The 21,169-nt window shown below is 53.3% G+C and overlaps 1 protein-coding gene across 1 annotated transcript in view; it reads right to left on the bottom strand.

The window, feature by feature from the left end:
• CCDC27 (coiled-coil domain containing 27) overlaps window positions 1-21,169 on the bottom strand; it is a 28,184-nt gene that overhangs the window by 3,806 nt on the left and 3,209 nt on the right. The window contains exons 4-13 of the mRNA XM_057706530.1: window positions 20,127-20,378; window positions 9,269-9,487; window positions 8,601-8,733; window positions 7,423-7,533; window positions 6,682-6,839; window positions 4,115-4,294; window positions 3,315-3,406; window positions 2,848-3,037; window positions 2,601-2,784; window positions 2,255-2,385 (exon numbers count right to left, since the gene is read on the bottom strand). Of these exons, the coding sequence (XP_057562513.1) occupies window positions 2,255-2,385; window positions 2,601-2,784; window positions 2,848-3,037; window positions 3,315-3,406; window positions 4,115-4,294; window positions 6,682-6,839; window positions 7,423-7,533; window positions 8,601-8,733; window positions 9,269-9,487; window positions 20,127-20,378 (1,650 nt within the window). The remainder of the gene's footprint in view (window positions 1-2,254; window positions 2,386-2,600; window positions 2,785-2,847; window positions 3,038-3,314; window positions 3,407-4,114; window positions 4,295-6,681; window positions 6,840-7,422; window positions 7,534-8,600; window positions 8,734-9,268; window positions 9,488-20,126; window positions 20,379-21,169) is intronic.

The following is a 21,169-nucleotide window of genomic DNA, read 5'->3' as shown; positions in this document are numbered from 1 at the left end:
TCCGGAAATCCCAGAAACTGGTGGTGCCGGGCTGTTCTGGACGGGGAGGCTGACACGCGGAGGAACATCGTCTCAGAAGCCAGGAGCTGCAGCCTCGTCCCTGACCGGGAGCTGCTGGGCGCCCACCACCCCTTTTCCACCTGGCATGAGATGGGATGCCGGGGGGCAGTAGAGGGTCTCTGGCCTGGCAGACGCCAGGCGCACTTGGTGGAAACGCCCGGCTCCAGATGCAGGATTTGGGGACTGAATGTGGGGACTGCAGCCTCTGCCCAACTTGGCCCTATAACAGCGGCAGCTGGGCCTTTACATTCTGGGCAAGGAATTCTTCCGGTTTCCCAGATTCCAGGAGAATCTAGCAAACCAAGAGGAAAGACCCAACAACATGACCATTGAACTAACTCTTCACTGAAACACCCAAGCCCGGCCCTCTGCGTGAAGCACAAAATTATCACTCAGGGATTCCAGCTCTGACCCTGCGGCAAGATTTTTGCAGGAATAACAGAAACCAAAAACAGACTTACAGAAGGAGCTTATAGGAGATAGAAATGGCACAAGACGTGAAAACCCATAACTATCACTTTCGCACTCAACAAGGTCAGAGACATACTACAATTGAGAAACAAAACAACGTGTGCCTCCAAAAAGGCTGGGGGAGGGTGGCGAGGGGGAGGAGGAACATTCAGAGAATGAAAGCAAGATCTTGGAAACTGTAAATGAAACCAATTAAAGCTCAGGAGGAGGGCTGTTGATAAAGTTAAGGAAATCTAAAAGTAGAACAGAAAGACAAGGTGATGAAAGGTAGGAGGGAATAGGCAAGAAGGAAAAAAAGAGACCACAATGGGAGGTCTGCTGGCCGATTGATGGGGATGCCCGAAGGAGGGTTCAGAGAAAACAGGGGAAAACAAAAACTATAGAAACAAAGAAAAATTCCAGAACTGAAGGACACACGTTTCCAGTTGGCCACTGAGGCCCAGGACAAATGAAAACAGGCCCAGCTATGGAAGCTTCAGAACACGTGGGACAAAGGTGGGATCTTGCCACTTTCCAGAGAGGAGCCAACCACCACCAAGAACTATGTTGTAAGGAAGCTCAGGAGTCAGGATGAGTTTGGGCTTTCCACCAGGAGCCCTGGAAGCTCGGAGACACGGAGCAAAGCCTTCACAGTGCTGAGGGAAAGAGCTTACCATACTGGAATTCTAGTCCAACCAAATTCTCTTAATGGGTAGCAGAAGGACATTTGCAGAATATGGTGTCCCCCAAATTTTACCTCCCCTCATCTTTCTCAAAAAACTACTGAAGGATGTGCTCCAGCAAAAATATGGGAGTAAAAAAAAAAAAAATGGGAGTAGATCAAGAAAGAGAAAGATGTGGATGGCAGCGGCTTTAAAACGTGGTTTATGGACCTTAATTCTGTCTCACAAAACGTGTGTTTCGGGCCTGTGTGTGCTCGCCTGGTCACCGTCTGGATGATGTAAGTGCAGCCTCCGTCACTGACGCCGTGATGGAGTATTATCGGGAGCGGGTGAGGAGTACTCGTGTTGGGGAGGCAGGGCAGGAAGGAGGGAAGCGTTAGATAACACCAAGATGGAGAAACGTCTAGAATGGGCATTATAAGCATGCTCTCTAGAGATATGGAGAGCCAGCCCCCAAGAACCAGCTAGAAGAGTTGAAAGCAGTTGTCTTGGGGGATAGGAAATGAGAAAGAGAAGGGTCGGACTCCTGTTTTGCTTAATAAGCCTGTGGAACTGTTTGGTTCCTTAAGCTATGTAGCTTTGTGTATGAAAAACTTGGATAAAAATAAAAGCTAAAAATGCTTCAGGGAATTCCCTGGCGGTCCAGTGGTTAGGACTTGGCACTTTCACTGCTGGAGGGCATGGGTTCAATCCCTGGCCGGGCAACTAAGATCCCACAAGCCCTGAGGCGTGGCCAAAAAAATAAAAAAAATAAAAATGCTTCACAAGCGGTGGGCTCAGTGCAGTGGCAATCTCTCTGAGGTTGGTGGGCTCTCAGCCCTGCAACCCAGGGGCCAGGAGATGCTTTTGAAGTGGCCAGGAGTCTAGTGGCCCAAGAGACAGAGATGACCGCTGGGGACAGAGGGCAGCACAGAGCAGGGCAGGGCGTGGTGTGAACCCCAGCTCCGCCACTATCAGCTCCCGTGTCCAGCATCTCTGTCAGGGGGGTGGGAGGGATGGCACTGGCCCCAGAGCTCCTGCGGGAGGCTGCCCACGGCGGGAATGATGGAGGACACCGCAACCTTGTCAGACATGGCCTGCAGCTGCTGCTTCCGCTCCCGCAGCTCCTTCTGCAGCATCTCGTTCTCTGTGTTGATGCTCTGCAGTTGGAATTCTTGGAATTCCACCTGTCGCTGTAATGATGTGATGGTTCCTGGGTGAGGCGAGAGCAAGGGGGCGGAGAGGGGGCCAGTCACTGCATCGTCCCGAGGGCTCCAGGCTGAGACTCCAGGCTGAGCACTGCTGGCTCCTACCCCGGGGGTCCAGCGCCACCCCCACGTGGGCCCAGCTAAGAGGGACACAGGGCAGAGCGAGTAGAGCTGGGCATCCTCGCTGCTGGTCCCGGCTCAGCATCCTCCAACATCCCACCTGTTGCCAGGGAGTATCTGGTCCTGGTGCTCTCAAGCTGGAACTGGAACTCCTGGATCAGCTGCTCGTACTCCTCCAGCTGGGCCATCAACTCCTCCTCAAAGCTGTCGTCCACGGAGCCTGCCCTCCTCCTGCCCGCAGCCTCCTCCTCCTGCCTCTCCTTCTCCTCATCCAACTCCACCATCTCTTCCTCCTCTTCCTCCACATCCTCGTTCTCCTCCTCATCCTCCTCCGCGGCCACCACCACCGCCGCCTCCTCTTCCTTCTCCTCCTCCTCGCCTTGCTTCTCCTGCAGAGTCCCCTTCCTATCGGCGCCGGCCCTAGCCCCCTTGTCCGCCGCCCTCTCGGCCTCCCCTTCCAGGCCCTCTTCCTCCTCGTAGCTGCCTCCTTCCAGGTCCTTGCCTCTGTCAGTCACGGCGTGCTCTCCCTGCACCTGGGGGAGGGAAGGGGTTGCTGCACAGGGCTGCAGGCACCCCCCTGGAGGGGGGTCGGCCATTCACGGGGGCGGGGGGGGCATTTTGAAGCGGGCACCCCCAGGGGGAGGGGCTGGGTTGCATCTCCAGGAGCCGCCCCACCACCCCGCCCCTGTTCCCCTCAAGTGCGGCTGAGGGCTTAGCCTGGGCTGGGGCCACTGAGTTAGGATGGCAGGTGGGACACGGCAGGTGGGACACTGCGGCCTGGGCATCGCCCGGGCAGCCTGGGCATCGCCCCTGCTGCCTGTGTTCCAGCTCTTCCTCATCTCTGAAGGAGGGTCTAAGGGTGCTCAGTCTCCCCTGCAGCTTTGCTGCCAACTCCGACAGCTGTTCCTGCAAGATGCCCCTGGGAGCCTCAGGGTTTCAGCCTGCATCTTCAGCTCCCCCAGGGGTCATGCCGCTGAGACCTGTCCTCCTGGAAGGGGCACCCACCGTCCTCCTGCCAAGGGTGACTTGTTGGCGGGCAGGGGTCTGTGCTGTGCAGATGGCAGCCCTGGGAGGTGGTATGGTTTCTGGCCCCCCCGGAGTAGCCCTGCTGAGTGGCCTGGCGGGAACGAGCACGTTCGTTTGGAGGAGTCCGGGGGGCTGACCTCAGATGTGCCCGCAGGTCCCTGCGCTGAGCTGCCCGCTCATGCCTACCTGACAGCCCCTGGAAGCCCGGGGGACGGGGGACGTGGGACGAAGCTCCCAGGCCTCTCCAGACTCCTGCTGCCCCCGCCCGCCAGTCCCTCACCATCTGTGTCTGGGTAACTTTTTCTGGAGGTGTCCAGAAGATTCAGTGATGGTCTGACACCCCCCACCCCCACTTCACGTGAGCGCCCAGCATAGACGCAGCCGGTATCCTCAGATGTGGAAGAAATCAGGTCTTCGACCAGGCCACACAGAGCCGCCCCCGGGGCCTAGACGGACCCGCCTCCGCCAGTGCCCACCCCAGACCTGAGGGAGGGGCAGCACCCATCCCCACGTTACAGGCAAGGACACGGCGTCCCACAGCTGGGACAGGTCCGGCTGATCCAAGCCATCGCCCCCCACGGGGCTCACCCTCGTGACGTGGCTCAGTGAGGCCTCCTGGCTTTTGCTCCTCAGGAGGCCTCTCAGATGCTTCCTCAAGGCCTCTCTCTCCTCCTGAAGCGCCAGGATCTCCTCGTCTTTCTTCTGAACCTGCTCCTCCAGCTCTGAGAGGCGCTGGACTTCCTCCCCCAGCGTGAACAGGCACTGGTCCTGGGCAGAAACAAGGCAGCCCCTGGCACCGTCGAGCCACTCAGATGCCCCCCACTCTCCCCGGCCTCCCGCAGGGTAGCAGCTCTGGGCCCCGGAGGAGCAGGCCTGATGCCTGGACCCTGCACCCCCAGCCCAAGGTGGAGCCTTCTTGGCTGCAGCCACCGCCTGCTTAAGGGCCACCCTCACCCAGGGACCTCCTGGCAGCCTCCCCTCCAGGCCTGGCTCCCATCAGCCCCCAGGTGTGACCGAGGACACCTAACCAGCACTCCCTCCAAGGGCCACCTCCGAGGGGCATGTCAGGGCCCACGGCCCTTCAACCATCCACTCTCAAAATCTCCGTGCCTTTAGTTATTCAGAATTGAAGACAAAATAAAGTTGTTTATGAACAAACAGTAACTGGAAGCAGAGCTGAACGACTGACAGAAGTACTAAAAGGGATTCTCCAGGCGAGAGGGAGGTGGTCCCAGACAGAATTTTGAAAGAAAAAGATAACTAGGAGATGTCCAGATGTCTAGGAATTAAGTGATAGGCTTCCATGGTGCCCACAAGTCAAAGAAGAAGTCACAAAGGAAGGTAGAAAATATTTTAAACTGAACAGTACCAAACGTTTGGGCACATCAAGAAGTGGGGCAGAGCAAAGCTGCAATTAAGGGCAGATTCATAGACTTCAAGTGCATCAATTAGGGGAAACAACAGAAAATCAACGACCTAAGTCTCCATCTCAAGAATTCAGAAAAAGAACTGGAAATGTAACCTAAAAAGCATAGTAAGAAGAGAATTTTAAAAAAATCAGGGCAGGAATGAATGATGTAGGGACAGAAGCCAGGATGGGAGAGGAAGACAGGGCAAATGGGCAACATTTTCACATTTGAGGAATCTGGAAGGTAGGTGGGAATTATTTACACGATTAAGTTAAAATAGTCATGGAGAAATCACATTTCTTTGCGCAGGCCATGGTGATTTAAACACGTGCAGGCATCCGTGGGCAGTGCTTATTTCCTCTGGGGCTGCTGCCTTTGCAACAGCACCGACTTGCTGCTGCAGGTGGTGAAAGCTACCACAGGGCAGACGTCAGAGAAAGAGGACCCTGAGGACACGGTGTGAGCCCGGGGAGGCCGCCCGCCTACAGCCCTTCCCCTGGGATTCCCTTCCCTAACAGCACTGCAGAGCGCGTCCTTTTACATATACCTGTGTGACTCTATCTAATTATATCCTCAGGCTATTTTCGAAAAGTGGAATTGCTTGGTCCAATGGTATCGAAGCTTTTTAAACTGTGAAATCTAAAATAATAAAAATTGAAAAAAAAGCAAATTGTGAAATCTATCATAAAATTAGACGTACAGTTTTGGGAATAAAGATTAAATGACCACTCAGGGACCCTCACCGTCAGGGCCCCTGATACCTGCTGTGTGCCCACCAGCTGCCCAGCGTTTGGTGTGACTCCTTTCCATAATTCCCATGGGAGCTTCGCGGGCTTAAGACAAAAACATTTTTTAAAAAAGTGGATTCTGAGAGAAGACTTTTTACATTGATAAGACTGGTGGAGAGAAAAAGAGAGAAGGCACATGTCAGCAATGTTAAGAACAAAAACCAGGCAGTCTTCTGCAGAATCTTCTGCGGACGGAAGATACTAAGAGAGTCTTGTGCACAGAGCTGGGCTCATAGATCTGAAAATTTACACGAAGTGGGCTCATTCCTAAAGAAACATAGCTTAACAACACTGATACAAGAGGGAGAAGGAAATCTGAATATCTTAAAAGGAATTGAATTCATTATGTTAAAATCCAACCCTGTAAGAAATTGCCAGGCACAGATGGCTTCAATGCTGAATTCTTCAGAATTTAACAAAGAAGTAACACCAACCCTATGCAGACTCTTCCAGAGAAGAGAAAAAGAGGGGATGCTTCCCAACTTTTGTTGTTGTTCTTATGAGGCCAGAAAACTCTGACACCAAAAGCAAACAAGGGCATGACAAGGCCGGTAAGTCATGGGCCAGTCTCTCTCATAAACATGCGTGAAAAAAATGAAAAAAAGGATACCACAAGGAATCGACTCGCAGGTAGATCTCTGCCCATCCAGCTGATCATCACTATTTTAAAGAACACAGTCTCGCGAGCGGAACGACTGTGGAGGTCGAAGGTCTGGACGCGTCGGGGGAGCCGCGTGAGGGGGCGGCACCCAGGCCGGCCTAAAGTGCACGCCCCACCCCGCCCCGCAGGGATGAAGACAGACAGGAGCCAGGCCTGTAAAACATCTGATTGGTCAGCTCAGGCCACACCTGGGACCTGCTTACACAGCCAACCAGGTACTAGAACAAGAGTCCCAGGGGGTGGGCATCCTCTCCGGCGAGGACCAGCATCTGTGCCCGGCTCCGCGCTCGGCCGCACCTTCTCGTGGATGACGGAGATGTACCAGGGTACCCGCTTCCTCGGGTAGCTCTGCCCTAGGACCGGGCTGCTGGAGCCTGGGCTCAACACCTGGGGTTCACTCTTCTTCCTCAGGTAATTGAACTCGCAGGCACTCTTACTAAAGGGAAGGCGGCGGCCTGTCAAGAGGAGGGGAGGGGTGGGGCTGTGTCAGACTCTTCCCCAGCTGAGTTGCCCTGGATCTTCTGTAAGGTCCCCCTTTCCAGACTCCCCCCGGAAGCCCTTCCCTGCACAGCTGGCCTCCTCTACATCTCCCAGTTCTCCCACCACCGTCTACCCCCACACCCAGCCCGCTGTGCATGAGAGGCGTCAAAGCACCCTTGGAGATCCCCAGAGCCTGGGGGTCAGGACAAGAGGGGCATCCTGACGCTGTCCTGTGCACAGGGGACACTGTTGAGGGGTTTCCTGGAATTCAGGCAATGGAGACGTCGGGGGTGGATTTCACCTCCGGGTACAACGTGTTTGTCTGTAGGAACAGGGCATGTCCCTCTAATCAAGGAGGGACGCATCCCAGGCGCCTGTGTAAGGTACGCAGGGTCAGGCAGGTGGTCCTGGGAGGGGAATCCCATGGGCCACCATCGGGGTGCTCAGGGGGAAGCAGCGGTCCCTGCAGGTGGAGGCAGAGGCCCTCAGGGCTGGGGTGCTGAGGAGAGAACCCCACAGGTCACGCATGCCCCAGTGCCCGGCAGGCCCCGCCCTCACCGTCCACCTTCACATCCGAGCCCTGCTGGCTGGAGAGCAGGTCCTCGGTCACCTTCCAGGCCTCAGGGCTGACACACGTATCCTCAGGCAGAGAGGGGGTCACGGCTGAGCCTGCAGGACAGTAAACATGCCAGCGGATGGCAGCTGAGGCTGTCTTCCCAAGACCTCCGGGATGGGCACCAGCCTTTCTTTTTCTTTTAAACATTGGGTAGGGTTCAAGGTGGCTTTCCTCAGAGGATGCACAGCATTGGACTATGGGACTGAATCGCAACGTGGTTCCGTCCTGCGCCTCCCTCCCACCACTGGTGAGTCCATCTGAAACTGATCGTGTGCAACTTAATCTCTGCAAGTTGGTGCATCTGCTTTCCTGGCGGACGGCCCTGCTCCTGCCCGTGAAAGTGGCTCCTCTGCAAAGTCCTGGGGTGCTGGCTGCTCTCTGAGGCCCCGGCTCTGAGGAAGGGGAGCGTAGAGCCTGGACGGGTGGGTACGGCCTGACTGCCGCCTGACACCCATGGACAGGACCCCCGTTGCTGGATGCAGGCACTCGGCCTGGATGTCACCATCACTAAGGATAACGTCACGTGTGTGGGGAAACGGGAGCAGCCCAGGTCCTGGAGCGGGAGGCCTGGGACCACGCCTGGCCTGATCGATGCGGCCTGGGTGACGGCTGAGCGCCTTTAGCTGCCTTCTCGGAGCCTCTGATCGAAATCAGAGCAACGTGGGCTTAGACGAGAGGTTGCTAAGGCTTTTTACAGGGCTCGGTCCCTAAGGAGCTGCCTTCAGCCCTACACACCTCCTTCCTGAAGCTTCCAGAATCTTCAAACTTCTCCCCTGTCCCAACCCTACTGAATCTTGGTGATTGAGACAATAGAGAAATCAAGACGGCTGGGAGACCAATAATACTAACACGCCCAGTGGAAGGAAGAAGACCCTGCCCTCCCTCCCGCCTCCCTCCCTCCCTCCCGCCTCCCTCCCTCCCTCCCGCCTCCCTCCCTCCCTGCCTCAGCTGAGAGCCAGTTTCAGAAGCAGCAGCAGCCACCGCCACGCACGTCCCCTCTGGCCGCCCCCGCAGGCTGCCGTGTGCCAGGACCCTGGGCAGGGCCCCGACTCCAACGGGACGGGGTGGGTGGGGTGGGTGGGGAGGGGTGTCCACGCGAGGCCCCATCGGGCACGCTCACCGTAGTGGGTCATGGACGTGGACCTGGTGCTGAACTGGGGACAGCCCGGACGCGTGAGAAACTTGCCCCGAAGCTCCTCCAATTCAGACAGGAAGCCGCTGTCCTGGGGGCTGGCGTCCTCCTTGACGTCTCTCTGGGGAGCAGGAAAATGAGACCGGCAGGAGAGGAGGGACTCGGGCAGCCCCTCTCCCGTCCGGTGGAGCGCCAGGGCCTGGCCGTGTGTGTCAACCGCAGCAGGCTGTCCCCTCCTGGAAAACTGGCGGCTTGATGAGGGCCGTGGGGACCCTGCTTTTCCTGCTGCGGTCGGCTAAGCCCAGCACCGAATCCACGTAGGAAGCCCCTGGGGAGCCGGGGGGTGGCTTTCCAGTCTCCCTCAGTGCGTGGTACCTGCCTGAACCTTCCTGCCTGCACTTTCTCTTCCTTATTTTCTCTTCTCCCCCCTCGCTCCTTCTCAAGACGCCCCTCAGGAAAGCTCAGGGCAGACACTGCGTCTTCTCTCCCAGGCTCTGTCCCCTCCCAGAGTCTCCCAATTGTAATCCATCACCCAAGCTGACTTGAGATGCTCTGTTGACCCATCACCCTCAAGGCCTTTCAACCAGCGGGAGAAGCAGGTCATCTCCTGACGACCTGTGTGTGGCCAGGCTGCCCCTCCTCCCGAGACCCCGTACCATCTTCTTGTAGTAGCAGCTGATGGCCTGAGCTGACTTGCGGAGGGAGCGCTGTGTTTGGTGACATTTCCAGTCTGGGGTCTGTGCGTCCCGGCTGGCCACTTTCCGGAGGATGATCAGGCCCTTCTCTATCAAGTTGGGCACCGGACTTTTCTCCTTGGGCATGCTGGCTCCGATCGGTAACGTGGGAACGCGGAGCAGAGGACCAAGGCTGGCCACCTGAACGACAACTCGGACCAATCCTGCGGGTCTGGAGCAGGGTGTCGAGGGGAACACGGCCCCGAGCGTGGATGTGCAGGTCCAGGCGCAGGCCAGGAGAAGACCAGCTTCCCACGCCTCACGCCCTAGGGGTCCTGGAGCAGTGTGTGGCATCACAGATGTCTCCATAGAAACGGGGCCTGTCATCTGCCTTAATTTTCTGCTGGGAAGGGGAACCAGAAGCTGCTCCTGCTACATCCCAGAATGTTACAAGCGTAGGAGAAATGCCCTGAGACCTTAGTAACCCATTCTCCTGTTTTCTTTTTTCCCCATCATTAGTATTTCACCTTATTTAAAAATCTGACACTGTGTCAGTGGCTCTGATGTGAAAATTTAACGGTTTCAGTTAAAATCCACACTCTAGACATATTTCTTAACACCTGAATACCGTATGTACTTCTTTTTAAAAAATAAAATTGGGATAGAGGAGAGAGACTTACTGTGCTTTTGCTAAAATCCCACCATCCAACTCTTGGACCCACAGGCCCTGGGCTCACAAAAGACATGAAGAAATAGTGTTGGTGTCTCTCTGCAACCAGGCTGCTACCCAAAGAAGTGTCTTTTGGGGCCACTTCATGTTTCTCAAACTACAGTTTGAGACATTCTGTTCAGTGAAAACAGCCAGACACAGAAGGCCACACAGTGTGTGATTCCACTTATCTGAAATATCCAGAATAGGCAAATCCACAGAGACAGGGGCAGGGGAGAGAAACGGGGAGTCGCTGCTCACAGGGCCTGGGTTTCCTTCTGGGTGACGAAAATGTCCTGAAACTGGACAGTGGTGATGGTGACACATTGCTGTGGATGGACCAAAGGCCACTGTATTGTACAATTTTAAAAGGGTGATTTTTATCTCATTTAAAAAAAAACCCGTAGTTTGATCTCACATTCTTTCAGCCCATCCTTCAGGGGAAATGGAAAATGCCAGCCCCTGCAGGCAGCGCGTAGAGCTGTGCAGTTAAGCAACCTGGCTTTCTTTCCAGGGAAGCAGATGCCTTCCCGGGTCCAGTCCCCTCTGGGCCACCCCGTGGGTCCTCCACAGCTCAGCACGGCCTCCTCGCCCACAACCACCAGCTGGTCTGCGCCAGCCCCAAGTTTCAAGGGAAACTGGAATGTTGTTTTGAGCCGAGGTCTCCCGCCTGTTTGTGTGTCACCTGCTGCTGCTTTTTCTCCAGTCCGCTCGAGGGACGTTTCCAGGCGTGACGTCCTCCGCGCTGCATTTCACAGAAGGTCGAACCTGCCATCTCGGTTTCTACTCCTGCCTGTGACCTGGAGTCTAAAAGGAGAGGGTCCGTCTTGGAATCAGAGGCCGTGAGAGCCGGCAGGGGCCCGTGTGCCACCCTGGAGGGACCTGTGCGAGCACACGTGTGGATGAGCGTGGGAGAGAGACAACACGGCAAAGACGCTGGTGCTTACCCCACGTCACTAGAGATCAAGACAGCGCGAGGGTAATCCCAAGTCACGAAATAAATGTAAGAAAACCAAACACTGGTCATTCCCCGATGGCTACGTGACTGCTTTCTTTGGGGTCTCTTAAACTCGCCCCTAATTCCCTCTTCATCTGTTTTGGGATCCCTGCAGCACAAGGGCCTCGCGTCTATCTGCTGACGGGTGCATCCCTGGGTTAGAGGCAGCTTCATTTGCCGATGTTGGGTGTAGTGTTTTACATGTAGCAGTTCAGTAAAGGTGATGGAACCCGTGTCCCCTGCACTGGCAGGCGGATTCTTAACCACTGTGCCACCAGGGACGTCCAGCCTAGGGAATTTCTAATGACCTGTCTTCAGCTTCACTTCCTCTTTCCTCTGTCATCTTGAGACACAGTGATTTGCAAGTTTTTTTCAGATATATTTTTCTGTTCTAAAGTTTCCATTTGGTTCTTTTTTGTATTTTCTGTTTATCAGCTGAGATCTCCTGTTGCCTCCCTCATGGTGGAGACTTGCCTAACCAAGCATCACTATAACGGCTGCCTGACAATTAGTTGCCTTGCCTGAGAATTCCAATGTCAGGGTCATCTTGAAGTTGGCCTCTGTTGATTGTCCTTTCCCTTCAGAATGGGTCACATTTTCCTGGCTGAGTAATTTCAGATTGTATCCCAGATGTTGTGAATGTGATACTGTGATGACTCTGAATTCTGTTATCTGCCTCTGAAGAGTATTGATGGTTTCATTTTAGTCGTTGACTCACGTGGCTGAGCTAAGACTGCAAGTCTGTGTTGCCTGCAGTGGACGTCAGCTCAAACCTCAGGGCAGATGGCTCTCTCTGTGCCAGGTGGGTGTGGATCAAGGGGCAGCTAGAGGCTTGGGTGATGTTTCTACACAGGCTCTGAGGGCACCCTTGTCTGGCTCTCCTTCCTGGATTCCTCCTTTGCTGTCCAGTGGCCCTCGTTTCCCTAGCTCTTTCTCCTGGTTATTTCAGCCAGAGGGACAGCAGAGGGGGACCTTTCCCTCAGACGTTTCACCACCCCACCCCACACTGCAGCTGTGTTTGTCCTCAGAGAAAATCAACCAAAAGGCAAACTCACCCGGGCCAGTCGCTTCCTCCAAATTTTAACCCCCTCCAAAATATTCCTGTTATTGTCCTCAGGCATGCTCAGTAGTTATATTTTGCATTTTTGACTCTAGTTTGTAATTGTTTTCTGTGGGAGGGGTAGGAGGGTCCCTCTTGCAGGAGCTCCCTTCCCCTCCCTGAAGCAGAAAGGGTCCATCTCATAGATGGACCTCCAGCAAACCTCCTGAAGAACCGGTCCTGGTGCCCAACAGCAGGGAGGAGCTGATGGAAAGGCCTCCACCTGGAGTGACCGCCTTCGGGCCAGCAGAGGCAGTGGTAGGGACTGAATGTCTGGGTCCCCCTAAAATTCATACGTCAAAGCCCTAACCCCCAATATGGTGGTATTGGGAGACAGGGCCTTTGGGAAGTGATTAAGGTTAGATGAGGTCATGAAGTGTGGGGTCTGTGATGGGATTAGTGCCCTCAGAAGGAAAGGAGGAGAGATCTCTCTCCAGCACACATGCTGAGGAAAGGCCGTGTGAGGACACAGCAAGAAAGCAGTGTCTGAGCCAGAACCTGCCCAAGCCGGCACCCTGATCTCAGACTTCCAGCCTCCAGAACTGTGAGGAATAGATGTCCACTGATGAAGCCGCCCAGCCCGTGGTATTTTGTTATAGCAGGCCCAGCAGACTAAGACAAGAGGGACCTTGAGAAAGGCACCAGAACAGCCAGATCTGCTGAGATGGGAGAAGAAAGGGCTCCTGGCAGGAGGGAGAGCCTGGGGGTATGATGAGGACATCTCCATTTGAACTCAAACAAAATGCAAGTAAATATTTAACACAGCATAGGTGATGATGGAGACTCATGTTTGCAGGAAGGAACTTTAGTTCATCCAATCAACATTACTGCCTATCAAGTGGTCACCAAGTAAACACTGGAGGAGGCCATGAATAGGACCCAAGCACCCAACCCGCCATCCCAGGCTCACGGGGCTGTGGGGACCCAGGCAGAAAAGGTTCATTGGGGGCAGCTTGGGAAGGACTAGCTGAGCTTCGCTTTTCTCCCTAAAGGAGGAAGTGCTTCCCTAAGGAAATGAGCGACATCAAAACATCTTCTTCTCTTTCTTTTCTTTTCTTTTCTTTTTTTTTTTGGATGAAATACTTGCTAAAGGATAACACTGGTAGCCAATTCTGAGTGGAGACAGATTTTTAATGTGACATCTGGGAAATAGAATGTGTTGCCTTCATAGATTTGGAGATATAAAAATCACCTGCAAGAGACTTCTTTTTCTGGGAAATAAAATCCCATGGGAAGAATTTTTTGTTTTTGTTTTGTTTTGTTTTGTTTTGTTTTTGGCACACGGGCTTAGTTGCTCCGCGGCATGTGGGATCTTCCTGGAGCTAGGATCAAACCCGTGACCTCTGCATTGGCAGGTGGATTCTTAACCACTGAGCCACCTAGGAAGCCCGAATTTTTTAAATATTGAAAGCTGAAAAATACTTTGCACTGTAACCTTGAGATACATCAAATGAGCGGGCAGCCATGGGGAGCCATGCAGGATATGCTTGTTTTCCATCTTCACCTGTTGACAGGTGTTGACGTCGAGGGGCATGTGACCTAGGCTTCCTTCATCACCAAGGAATTCTCCTGCCCCCACTTACCTTTGAAGAAAAAGAGTCAGCGTGGGGCAGACATTGTAAACATGCTGAGCCCTCAGGTAAGAAGCTCTCAGGGCTTCTGGTGACGCAGGCTGTTTGCTATAGAAACTGATGAGTAAGCATTTATCGTTCCTTCACACCTGGGAGTCCTGGGTAAGTTTTTATTTACTTGTTTGTTTGTTTATTTAATTATTGGCTATGTTGGGTCTTTGTTGCTGCTCCTGGGCTTCCTCTAGTTGTGGTGTGCAGGCTTCTCAGTGCGGTGGTTTCTCTTGTTGCAGAGCATGGGCTCTAGGCACACAGGCTTCATTAGTTGCAGCACGTGGGCTCAGTAGTTGTGGCACACAGGCTTTGTTGCACTGGCACGTGGGATCTCTGGACCAGGGATGTCACCCGTACCTTCGGCATTGGCAGGTGGATTCTTAACCACTGTGCCACAAGGGGAGGCCCTCCAGGTAAGTTTTTAAATTGTGCTTTATATTCATTAACTTATATATTTCTCAGTGCAACCTGGTGAGGTAGGTACTAGCATTTTGCAGATGAAGACCCTGAAGCAGAGAGAGGCTATGGAACGTGTCCAATGTCACACAGGGAGTGAGGGGCGGAGCTGGGACCCACCCCCGGGCCACCTGATGCGGGGTCTGTGTTTTGAACAGCCCTGCCTACATTGCCCTTCTTTGACTTGGTTGGCTTCTGGAAAGGATGTCCAATAGTTACCTGCGCGATGCACCACGTCTGTTTGGATTGGATCCAAGGCAGTACAGCGAGGTGGTTAGACTGCAGCTCTGAGGCCTGACTGCTGGAGTTCATATCCCAGCTCCAACGTATTAGTAGCTGCGTGCCCTTGGGCAAGTTGCTTCCCCTCCCTGGGCCAATGTCTCGTCTCTAAAATGGGGATAAAATCTATCTCATAGAGTCATGAGGATTTAATTAGGAAATATATATAAAGAGCTTAGAATAGTTCATGGCACATAGTCAGTAAAGATTGGCTACTGTTACTTATATCATTATTATTATCATGCTCACCACCACCATCACCACCATCATCCCATCATCTGCATCACCACCACCACCATCACTATCCCCACCACCATCATCACCACTATCACCACCACCATCACCACCACCATCACCACCATCATCACCACCACCATCACCACCACCACCATCACCACCGTCACCACCACCATCACCACCATCTTCACCACCACCATCACCACCACCATCACCACCATCATCACCACCACCATCACCACCATCATCACCATCATGACCACCACCATGACCACCATCATCACCACCACCATCACCACCATCATCACCACCACCATCACCACCATCACCACCACCATCACCACCACCATCACCACCATCATCACCATCATCACCACCGTCACCACAACCATCACCACCATCACTACCACCATCACCACCACCATCACCACCACCATCACCACCACCATCATCATCATCACCACCATCACCACCATCATCACCATCATGACCACCACCATGACAACCACCATGACCACCACCATCACCACCACCATCACCACCGTCACCACCACCGTCACCACCACCGTCATCACCACCATCATCACCACCACCATCACCACCATCATCACCACCACCACCATCACCACCATCATCACCATCATGACCACCACCATGACCACCATCATCACCACCACCATCACCACCATCATCACCATCATCACCACCATCACCACCACCATCATCATCATCACCACCATCACCACCATCATCACCATCATGACCACCACCATGACAACCACCATGACCACCACCATGACCACCACCATCACCACTGTCACCACCACCGTCACCACCACCGTCATCACCACCATCACCACCACCATCACCACCATCATCACCACCACCACCATCACCACCATCATCACCATCATCACCACCACCATCACCACCATCATCACCACCACCATCACCACCGTCACCACCACTATCACCACTGTCACCACCACCGTCACCAACACCGTCACCACCATCATCACCACCACCACCATCACCACCATCACCACCACCATCATCACCATCATCACCACCACCATCACCACCGTCACCACCACTATCACCACTGTCACCACCACCGTCACCAACACCGTCACCACCATCATCACCACCACCACCATCACCACCATCACCACCACCATCACCACTATCACCAACACCATCACCACCATCATCATCATCATCATCTTTTTGCCTGTCCTAAAGGGATTGGATCATCTGAGTAATTAAGAATGTGAACTGGACTTCCCTGGTGGCACAGTGTTTAAGAATCCGCCTGCCAATGCAGGGGACATGGGTTCAAGACCTGGTCCGGGAAGATCCCACATGCCATGGAGCAACTAAGCCCTTGCACCACGACTACTGAAGCCCGTGTACCTAGAGCTTGTGCTCTGCAACAAGAGAAGCCACTGAAATGAGAAGCCCACGTACTGCAATGAAGAGTAGCCTCCTCTCACTGAAACTAGAGAAAGTCCATGTGCAGCAACGAAAACCCAATGCAGCAAATAAATAAATAAATAATAAAATAAATAAAGTTATATAAAAAAGACTTTTGCAGCAGGAGAGGGAGATTAAGCTCAACCCCCAGTACAGCAAAGACAGCAGGGGATGTACAGCCAAAGGCAGAGTGAGAAGGTCAGTGGATGGAAAATTACTAGGAGGAGACATCAAGAGTAGGGGGATTCCTACTAAACTGGCCTGACAGGACTCTTGCTAAAGGCAGGCTGAGGACTTAGATACAAAGACTCAGATAGGAAAGGTCGGGGAAAGAGGAATTTGATCAGATACCAAGCGTCAGGGGATTCTGGCTAAACTGAACTTAGCAGGAATCTTGCTAAAACTGGCCTCAGCAAGGATGGACATGGGAGGCCAAGGTGGGGCCTAGTCGAGGGGAGGGCTCAGAGGAGCCTAAGTTTGGTCCAGGAGAGAGTCTCTGTCCCTTGCAGTTGGTCAGGGACCCAGGATGCTGGAGGCTCTGCCTCTGTCACCCATATCTGGACCACAAAGGCAGGAACGAGGAACTCTGAGGTCTCAGGTCGGCAAGCAATGCTTTGTCCTGGAAATGACGCCCCTTCCTGGGGCTCACATCTTACAGACCAAGGCCGGTCACCTGGCCATGCTGGATCACAAAGCGGGTGGGGAAACGTAGACCTACTGTTCTGGGCTGAGTTGTGTGCCTCCCCCAGAAAGATATGTTAAAGTCTTAACCCTCAGGACCTCAGAATGTGTCCTGATTTGGAGATGGGGTCTTTACAGAGGTGGTCATGTTAAAATGAGGTCATTAGGGTGGCCCCAAGTCCCATGAGATTGGTGTCCTTATAGAAAGGGGAATTTAGACACAGATGCAGAGGGAAGAGGCCAGTGAAGATGAAGGATTGGAGTGATGTGACTACACACCTCGGAACTCCAAAGATGTGCAGCGGAAGCCAGGGAGGCACGAGGGAGGACCCCGCCCTGCAGGCTTCAGAGGGAGCACAGCCCTATCTTGGTTGTGGACTTCCGGCCTCCAGATCTGCGAGGGAATAAAACCCTATTGTTTAAGGCCCCCCCACCCCCACCCCACCCAATCTATGGCACTTTATTATGGCGGCCCCAGGAAACAAATGAGGATGGGTTGTCTCGGTGAACCAGATCCCGTGCATCCAGCCCAGCGTGGACAGAGCTGTGATGGGGGTGGGCCTCAGAGACCGCGCACCCCTAAGAGAGGCCTCCCATCCTCTTGGGGGTGAGCAGGGCAAGGGGCAGCCTGGAAATCCTCCTGTAGGAGGCACACGGAAGGAGAGTCCTGAAGGATGCGTGGGCTTAGGCCAGGGGGATGGCGGGCAGGTGAGCTTTTCGGGCAGGTGAGCATAGGGGCCCCTCCCTGGATCTCTGCAGCTTAGTGCTTGGGGGTCACCTGGGGAGTCTGTTAGAATGCTAATTTCCATTCACCAGATCCGGTGCTTCCTGTTCTCGAAGCAGTTTCTCACGTCCCACCTCTGCTGGATTCTTCTTCTTTGTGTCTTCTGGCTTTCTCTCTTCCCTGGCCTCTACATGGAGGTAGCATAAACTGTCACCCTCCCGGGGTGGCCACCTGGGCTGCACCGCTGCAGGAAGCCCAGTTTTCACCCGTGGCAGCGGCCCACGCCTCTCGTAACTATTCAGACTCTCTTGAGAAGGGCTCCCTGTCTCTCTTCAGGTACCTCCAGAAATGTAAGCCATCCCTGCTGTATTGTAAGTCAGTGTATCCTGGACATGACCTTCACACTTACTGAGAATCCACGGAGACATCTGCACCTGATGCAGTAATCAACTATTTCATTTTTACAGATTCATACCCAAAATCTGCCGATAAAATGTGCACAATTGGCAAGGTGCTTAACACGCTACCTTTTCCCTGATCTCTGCGAGCCCTCAGCAAGCTCCCTGTCATCTTTCCTTTTCCATGACAACGGAGTGTACCTCCCGTGTGACAGGCTCAGCGCTCCCAGCAGAGACACAGTGAAAAATCGGACCCACTGGGTCCTTTCTCTCTGCAATCCGGAGGTCGTAGGACAAGATGGATGGCAGGATTGGCTCTTCGATAATGTAGAGTTTCAAACAGAATCCTAATCACTTTGGGGATGGAAAGGTGTAGAAGATATTTGCAAGCCTGTGTCATGGCAGCTTTACTCACAACCGCGAAAAGGTAGGAGCAACACAAGTGTCCAGTGACATACGGATGAATAAACAAAACAGAATATTGTTCAGCCTTAAAAAGGAGGGAGATTCAGACACCTGCCACAGCATAGGTGAACTATGGAGACGTGATGCTGCGTGAAGTGAGCCAGTCACCAAAGGACGGATACTGCATGATTCCACGGATATGAGGTCCCTAGACTCGTCGGAATCGCAGAGACGGAAAGTAGAAGCGTGGAGAAGAGTGTTCCCAGCAGAGCAAGCAGTCTGTCAGCTGGGGGCGGAAGCGAGGTCGGCTTCTTCGAGAGCAGCAGAGGCCACATCCTGGGTGCCCGTGCTCCTTGTGACGGGGGACGACCGTCAGGAAGGTGTCAGGGCTCTGGGATGGAGCCAGGACCCCCAGCGGCGGCTGTTACTGTACTGGTTTCCTGGGGCTGCTGTACCACAGCACCACAGCCTGGGCTTACACAGCAGGGAGTTATTCTCTCTCAGCTCTGGAGGCCAGAAGTCCAAGATCAAGATGTCGGCAGGGCTGGCTCCTCCTGAGGCTGTCGGGGAGACACTTCTGGGCCTCTCCGCTAGCCGCTGGTGGTTCGCTGGTGCTCCGTGGTGCTCCGTGGTTCATCCCATCTCTGCTTCATCTTCACATGGCGTTCTCCCTGTGCCCACGTCTGTGTCCAAATGTCCCCCTTTTCTAAGGACACCAGTCATATGGGATCAGGGCCCACCCTACTCCAGCGTGACTTCATCTTAACCACTTACATCTGTGAGAACCCTCTTTCCTAATAAGGTCACATTCACAGGTACTGGGGGTTAGGACTTCGACATGTGAATTTTTTTGGGAGACAGGATTCAGCGCATAACCACTGCCGCCTGTCAGCAACGTTAAGTGCGGGGTGCTCTCCAGACCCGAGTCCCCAGCCTCAGGGCACCAGAAACGTGCCTGGCACGCAGCAGTATTTGTTCGAATGAATGAATCATCATTTCTGGCTTGTCAGACTTTCTGATGAAAAATGCAGTAAAACGTTGAGGACATTCCAGCTTCTTTTCAAACTTTAATTCAGTAACTATTTAAGGCCAGCCAGTAAAAAAACACCAGGCTTGCTTCGGTGCTGGGGACAGTGGGGTGAAAACGAGATCTCTGCCCCCTTGGAGATTAGCCCCTGACCTGAGATATTTTATTTTCGCCTTTATTTTTCTCCACAGTGACCCATGAGTGCATCCTGCATTCAAAATCTAGAAATAGGACCAGATCACCGATGGGGCAGCTGCTTTGCCGGTACCCCTTTCTTTCTGTACACAGAACACTGGTTTTTCTTTTAACACCCGGTTAACCCAGCGAAGACATTTCCCGGCCATGCAAAAGGAGTCACTGGCTTTCCAGAATGCTCTTTAAATAGAGAGGGGCCGCTTATATTCAAGCGGTGATCAGACTTTCCTTCCTTTTCAGGGCTGGATAACATTCCATCATATGGGTGGACCGCATTGCCTTTATCCCAGTGGTCATCCGTCGATGAGCACTCGGGTGGCTTCCACCTCTCGGCTCTGGTGAAGAATGCCACCACGGGCACGAGTCTGCAGGTACCTCTTCCAGACTCCCAATCAGTTTTGATCTTTGTGTCCTTCAGGGCTTAGTGCAGAAAGCAGAGGCCACCTAGCTACTTTAACCATCAGGAGACTTAGCATAAAGAACAACCATCGGAAGGATTAGTGGCCTCTGCTCTGGCTGATGTGACCTCAGAACTCACGCCTGCCTCGTTCAGGAAGGCGAGGAAGCAGGAGGCTGCCCTGTGGTCTGGGGTCAGGACACCTGGCTGGGAAGGTTCTGCCACCACAGTCACCTTGATGGCAAACTGGCGACAGGACGCTGGGGTGCTCTGGAAGTGACTGCTTTCTCCACGGAGGTGCCTCTGTACCTTTGTCAGAAATCCATCTCCGTTCCGGTCCTTTGTTCCATCCACCTCTTCCTGCCCCATCACCACAGAGTCTTCTTGCCACAGCTGTCCAGTGGGTGGAAATAAAACCAGGTAGCCTGAGTCCTCCAGCTTGTTCACTTTCAACGTTGTTTTGCTTATTCTAGATCCTTTCCCTTTCCATGTAAATTTTAGACTCACCTTGCTGGTTTCTACAGCAAGTCCTGCTGGCACTTTGATTGGAGTTGCGGCAAACCTGTAGATTAGTCTGGGGAGAAACGACATCTTCATGACAGAGGGTCGTGACCTATTTCTGCATTTATTGAGGTCGTCTTTGATTTTCATCACCGTTGCGTACTTTTCAATGTTCAGACCTTGTGTGTGTGTGTGTGTTGTGAGAATTTTTTGGTGCTGTTGCAGATGCTACTTTTTTATTTTCTAGTTTCAGTTTTCCATCGCTAGTGTGTAGAAGTATGATTGATTTTTGCATAACTGACCTTGAATTCTGTGATCTCGCTAAACTCATTTGTTCCCTTCCCTTTGTTGTGGATTCTTTGTGATTTTTTGTGTTGACAACCATGTCGTTTGTGAATAGAGACAGTTTTCTGCCTTTCTAGCCCGTGTGCCTTTCTTTTTCTTGCCTAATTGCGCTGGCGAGGACCTGTCATGTGATGTAGAACAGGAGCATGAAAGCCTCGTTTTGTGCCCAGTCGCAGGGCGGAAGCATTCCGTCTTTTCACCGTGAGTGTGGTGCCTGCTATAAGCTCTGTCAGGCTGAGAAAATTGCCTTCTGTGCCTTGGTCACTGTAACTTACTTTTATCCTGAGCAGAATATTTCAGTATTCCACAAAAGGAGCTGAGTTTAGGCTCTGAAGTCA

Source organism: Hippopotamus amphibius, chromosome 1, assembly GCF_030028045.1.
Source record: "Hippopotamus amphibius kiboko isolate mHipAmp2 chromosome 1, mHipAmp2.hap2, whole genome shotgun sequence".
In the NCBI taxonomy this organism is placed as follows: Eukaryota; Metazoa; Chordata; class Mammalia; order Artiodactyla; family Hippopotamidae; genus Hippopotamus; species Hippopotamus amphibius.
The sequence above is the reverse complement of the archived record's forward strand: the minus strand, read 5'-3'. Positions and strand labels throughout refer to the sequence as shown.